Raw genomic sequence first — 5,750 nt, 5'->3', positions numbered from 1 at the left:
CCCCGACGCCCCGCCCATCCACCCCGACGCCCCTCCCCATCCGCCCCGACGCCTTCTCCATCAGTCCCCGACGCCCCTCCCCATACATCCCTGACGCCCCTCCCCGTCCGCCCCGATGCCCCTCCCCATCCGCCCCGACGCCCCTCCACATCCGCCCCGACGCCCCTCCACATCCGCCCCGACGCCCCTCCCCATCCACCTCCCTCGCCTGCACCTGCGCGGGGACAGGGACTAAGAGGGTTTGGTCAGGGGCAGGGCTGTGCTGAAATAGTTCACAGTCAGAACCAGCACGTGGATCACGCCTGTGATCCCAGCACTTTGGAAGGCTGAGGTGGGAGGATCATATGAGTCCAGGAGTTCAAGACCAGCCTGGGCAACATAGTGATACCCTGTATTTACCCAAAAAAAAAAAAAATGTTTTTGGCTGGGCGTGGTGGCTCACGCCTGTAATCCCAGCACTTTGGGAGGCCAAGGTGAGTGCATCACCTGAGGACAGGAATTCAACACCAGCCTGGCCCACATGGAGAAACCCCATCTCTACTAAAAATAACAAAAATTAACTGGGTGCTATAGTAGGCACCTGGAATCCCAGCTACTCGGGACGCTGAGGCAGGAGAATTGCTTGAACCCTGGAGGCGGAGGCTGCAGCAAGCCGAGATCGCACCATTGCACCCCAGCCTGGGAGACAGAGCAAGACTCCATCTCAAAAAAAAAGGGGGGGTTTTAATTAGCTGAGCTTAGTAGCATGTGCTTGTAGTCCCAGCTACTCAGGAGGCTAAGATGGGAGGATTGCTTGAGCCCAGGAGTTCAAGACCAGCCTGGGCAACATAGCAAGACTCCATCTCCGCAAAAAAAAAAAAAATTAGCCAGGTGTGGTGTGGCACACTTGCAGTCTTAGCTACTCGGGAGATGGAGATGGCACCATCCCTTGAGCTCATGAGATCGAGGCTGCAGTGAGCCGGGATCACACCACTGCACTCCAGCCTGGACAACAGAGCAAGACTCTGTCTCATGTAAAAAACAAAAACAGCGGAATGAACTTGTGTGAAGCCCATACTGTACATCAGGCACTTTCCAGCCCAGCACAGAATGAGGCTGACAAAAACCCCTTCCTTCCAGGGAGCTCATGGTGGTTTTGGCTCCCTGTAGAGCGTTATCTGGTAACGGAAATGTTCTTCCTTGGAGCTGTCTGATACCACAGCACCAGCCCCACGTGGCTACTGCACACTTGAAATGTGGTCAGGGTGAAAAAGAACTGAATTTTTATGTAGGATGTAGGCCAGGGAGTTTTAAATGATATGAAGACAAATAAAACTGCTAAGAAAATAGAGACTGGTGAGGTTGAAGTGGGAATGTTATCCCGGGTCAGGAGGAGGTGACGTCAGAGCTGAGACCCGGGGCTGGGCGTGGTGGCTCATGCCTGTAATCCCAGCACTTTGGAAGGCTGAGGAGGGTGGGTTACTTGAGATCAGGAGTTCGAGACCAGCCTGGCCAACATGGGTGAAACCCCGTCTCTACTAAAAATACAAAAAATTAGCCAGGCGTGGTGGTGGGCACCTGTAATCCCAGCTACTCAGGAGGCTGCAGCGGGAGAATCGCTTGAACCCAGAAGGTGGAGGTTGCAGTGAGCCAAAATTGCTCCACGGCACTCCAGCCTGGGCAACAAGAGCAAAACTCTGTCTCAAAAAAACAAAAAACGAAAGCCCTTGACTTTTTTTTTTTTTTTTTTTTTGAAATGGGGTCTCAATCCATCAGCGAGATCCCAGCTTACCACCACCTCCGCCTCCCAGGCTCAAGCAATTCCCCTGCCTCAGCCTCTCGAGTAGCTGGGATTACAGGTGCCCACCACCACGCCCAGCAAATTTTTGTATTTTTAGTAGAGACAGGGTTTCGCCGTGTTGGTCAGGCTGGTCTCAAACTCCTGACCTCACGTGATTCACCTGCCTCGGCCTCCCAGAGTGCTGAGATTACAGGCATGAGCCACCACACCCAGTCATGGGGTGGAGTATTTCTGATGGACTCTGGAGAGAGACTGGAGCATAGACACTGACAGAGATGAAGAAAAAGAGACAGACAGAGCTGGGACACAAGGACAGAGAGAGAGAGAGAGAAAGACTCAAAGACAGACAGAGAAGCGGAGACCATTAGCCAGGCATGGTGGTAAGGGCCTGTGGTCCCAGCTACTCAGGAGGCTGAGGCAGGAGGATCTCTTGAGCCCAGGAGGTCGAGGCTGCTGTGCGCTGAGATTGAGCCACTACACTCCAGCCTGGGTGACAGAGTGCGATCCTGTCCTCCCTCCCCCGACAAAAAAGAAAGAAAGAAGGGTGCAGACACAGAGTCAGCTGGAGACACAGATCCTGGCTAGACAGAGAGCTTGGAAGGAGGCAGGCATCCTCCTCAAGGAAGGCGTGGAGAAGGTGGCCCTTCCAGGACCCTCAGAGGCCCCACCTCGTCTCCGTGCCAGGAGTCTCAGCAAAGCAGATCCCAAGATAAGGAGTGAGTGCCCCGTCCTCAGAGGTATACAAGTCCACAGGTATCAGAACAAAGCCAGGGCTGCTGCTGTGTGTCCTCCGCCACACACCCCCTGGGCTCTGCAAGTGTGCAAACACGCACCTGCCCGGGACCCCGTGAGCCAGGAAGCCAGGGCCACAGCGTAGGAACAAGCCGAGGATGCCTGCAGTGCCAACCATGGAGGTCCACCCCCATCTCTGCAGGCTTCGTGAGCTTTGATAACCCGGCCAGCGCCCAGACAGCCATCCAGGCCATGAACGGTTTCCAGATCGGCATGAAGAGGCTCAAAGTGCAGCTGAAGCGGCCCAAAGACCCGGGACACCCCTACTGACCGCGCCCACAGCCGCCCCGAGGCTGTGGGCATGGCCCAGGTGAGCCGCCAGGCGGCCCCAGCCCCGCCCCAGCCCCCACTTCCCCACCCCCCCTCTTGTCCGAAACCCCCTCCCGTGGCCCACTTCATGCTCCAGACCTTCCCCAGGTGGGGTGATACTTCCAGAGGCTGCAGGAAACCTCCGGGTTGGGTTGGCGGGCACAGAGCTGGACGTAGACACCCCCAATCCCGCTGTGGTCGGGCCTGCAGTAGGGTAGGGACTGAGGTGAGCCCGGGCCCAGCGAGGGTGGTTAGGGAATCCTTCCCGGAGAAGGCTTTGAGGGATGAATAGAAGTTCACCTGAGAGGCCAGGTTTGCCCTGGGATTGGGGGTGTGGTGGGGAGGGCTTCTGTCTGTCCTATGAATCTGTTTTCCCTGCTGAAAAACCCCAAACCAGACAAAAATGTTAAGTGCCACCCTAGACCCCAGACCCGAAGGTTGGACCCCAACTTGGAACCAGGGCTGGAGAGAGGAGGGTGGGGACAGTGCCCAGAGCCTGGTCCTGTCGGCCTTGACACTTTCCAGTCTCCCTGCTCCATTTCCACCAGTTCCCCTGGGATAAGTGGCCCCTCACTGGGTGTCATTCTTACCCAATGGGTTGATGGAAAAGTGGAATTCATGCGCCACCCACCATCCTGTAAGAACACGAACAAAACACAACCAAACCCAGAGTGTATTTTGCCACCAGGGCAAACCGCCTGCTCAACAGTTTTTTTGGAGGGGGACGGGATGAATGGTAAACCTTGTGGGGCCGCTGTGGGAACTCAACCCTGGATCTCAAACCTTGATGAGCCTCATCTGTAAAATGGGCTCAAGAAAGTCATCTCCCCAGAGGCGGCAGAAACGGTCCACCTAGGGAACGGAGGGGGTTTCTTTTCACAGCCGAGCCCAGAACCCACCACCTAAAGAGCAGCGGATGATTCGTTGTGATTTTTTCTTGTTGTTTTAAATCACCATCACCATCATCAAAGAGCCTTGCCCGGAGCTGGCAGAGTAGGTGCTCAGTTAGAGGCTCACTGGCCTTTTCACATTCTCCCGGGTTGGCACACACAGATTTGGGAGCGTTTAACGGCACAAAACGCGCCTTCGGGAACTGCCAACCAGAAGCGAAATCCAAAGCCGCTGTCTGCGATCCCTTCACTTTTCACTCTCTGTCTGCCCTTTTTTTTTTTTTTTTTTTTTAACTGAGCATCTATTATGTGCTAGGTGCTGTCCCAGCGCTCAGGGACGCAGCTGTGAATGAACAGAAACGGGGATGGCGGGGAGCAGGGGAGAAACTGCCTTCACAGACCTTAGATGGCAGGATGTGTGGAAGGAGAGACAGAAAACAGAAATATCTGTCCCAGCTGCCAGAGGAGGAGGAAAATGGGCTTGGTGATTGTGACGTTAGGTTCTTTGAATGCTGGGTTTGTTGGCCTCTGAACTCTGGCCTTTGTGGGATCTTTTCTTTTGAAAAAGATGGGAGCCCTTGGCTTCCTAGATCCCAGCCTGGCCAGGGCAAGGCGGGTGGAGCCGGGTGGGGAGGCGGTGTCCACCTGTGCGGCCCCTAACGCCCGTCCCTTCTCCCCCAGGTGAGGGGCCTTCCCATCCCAGGAGGGTTTTCCGCTTCCAACCGGTCCAGGACTTTTCATAAATTACAACCGTTCTTTGGACACCAGCCCTTTCTACCCCTCACCCCCGCCCCCCTCTACTGGAGGCCGCCCGGAGTGGGGAGGGGGCTTTGTGGTCTGTCCTGGGGCAGAGGTGGGGCTGGGGAGAGGCTCCTGAATTGAGGACAGCAGCGTTCACACACCCCCTGCTTTGGGAAACGCCCTTGCTTCTTCCCCACCTAACTCGGTGACTTCCCCAAATTAAATCACCACCTTTCCTATATATATATGCATATATATATAGATCTATAGACGGTATATATATTTTTTTGAGTACGGATCATGGGACCAAACTTTTCCGACTTCCTTCCATCCGAGTCGAGTGACCCTGGGCTGGTCACTCAGCAGGGACACAGGAAGGGCTGAGGTTGGTGGGACCCCGGGCAACAGACAGGTGCCCCTCCCCCCCACCTCCCGGCTGTCACATCCCACCAGGAAACCCGCCAACACAATATACCTCCAGGACTTTTGGCAGCCCTTCCCCCTCCGCCACTGATTCTCCAGGGCCCTTGAACTCTGATAGCTTCGGCGTCCCTGGTCCCAGCTACAGCCTCCAGGCCCCACCTCGCCCCTTCCTCCCAGAGCCCTGCCTTCCCGGATAGGTCAAGGTACAACAGAGACACTCTGGCCGGCCTCAGCCCTTCTCCGCTCCCTTCCCTGAGTCATAGCCTTACTCATGTGACCAGTAGCCCTTAGCTTTCCGTCGGAGGGGGGGCAGACAGGGTTGGGGGGAGGCTCCCCCTGCCCCTCACCACCCCCTCCCAAGGCCAGGCAGCCATCGTCCCTGCCTTCGAATCACCAGCCTCGAATTTAAGGTCTTGTAACCCGGATTGCCAAGCGTAGCGGAAGACCCCCCCCTGGACTGACCAAGCACCCCTTTCACCGGAGATGACGGACTTGATAATGACCTTCATACCTCTACAGAGATTTTTTTTTTTCTTTTTTTTTTTTCCGGTCTTTCTGAGCAGGTACAAAGAAGAAAAGAGAAGAAAAAAAAAAATGGGGGAAAAAAAAAAAAACAAACCGCAATGAATTTTTGTTTCCTCATTGGGAGTGGGGTGGGGGGGACTTTGTGGGGTGCCTCTGTACAGCTGCCTGATCCGCGACACCCACGTCAAAGCACAGAATCAAGTTCGCTTGGACATCCAGCGAGGCCTCTCACCCAATGAGGCGCCAGATAACTTCATAAGCTCAAAGGCAAAAAAAAAAAAAAAAAAAAA

At 55.2% G+C, this 5,750-nt stretch overlaps 1 protein-coding gene across 12 annotated transcripts in view; it reads left to right on the top strand.

Moving 5' to 3' along the window:
• The window catches only part of CELF5 (CUGBP Elav-like family member 5), a 46,341-nt gene extending 40,591 nt beyond the window's left edge, over positions 1–5,750 (top strand). For 8 of the 12 annotated variants that reach the window (XM_032252311.1, XM_032252308.1, XM_032252309.1 and 5 more), the window contains 2 exons: positions 2,715–2,882; positions 3,430–5,750. In XM_032252311.1, coding sequence (XP_032108202.1) covers positions 2,715–2,842 — 128 coding nt within the window. In that variant the 3' untranslated portion in view covers positions 2,843–2,882; positions 3,430–5,750. The remainder of the gene's footprint in view (positions 1–2,714; positions 2,883–3,429) is intronic. The other 4 variants (XR_004260957.1, XR_004260956.1, XR_004260955.1 and 1 more) reach the window with 1 other exon arrangement.

Source organism: Sapajus apella, unplaced genomic scaffold (assembly GCF_009761245.1).
Source record: "Sapajus apella isolate SASKATOON/1434 unplaced genomic scaffold, GSC_monkey_1.0 scaffold77, whole genome shotgun sequence".
NCBI classification, from domain to species: Eukaryota; Metazoa; Chordata; class Mammalia; order Primates; family Cebidae; genus Sapajus; species Sapajus apella.
This window is presented reverse-complemented; position numbering and strand designations above follow the sequence as displayed.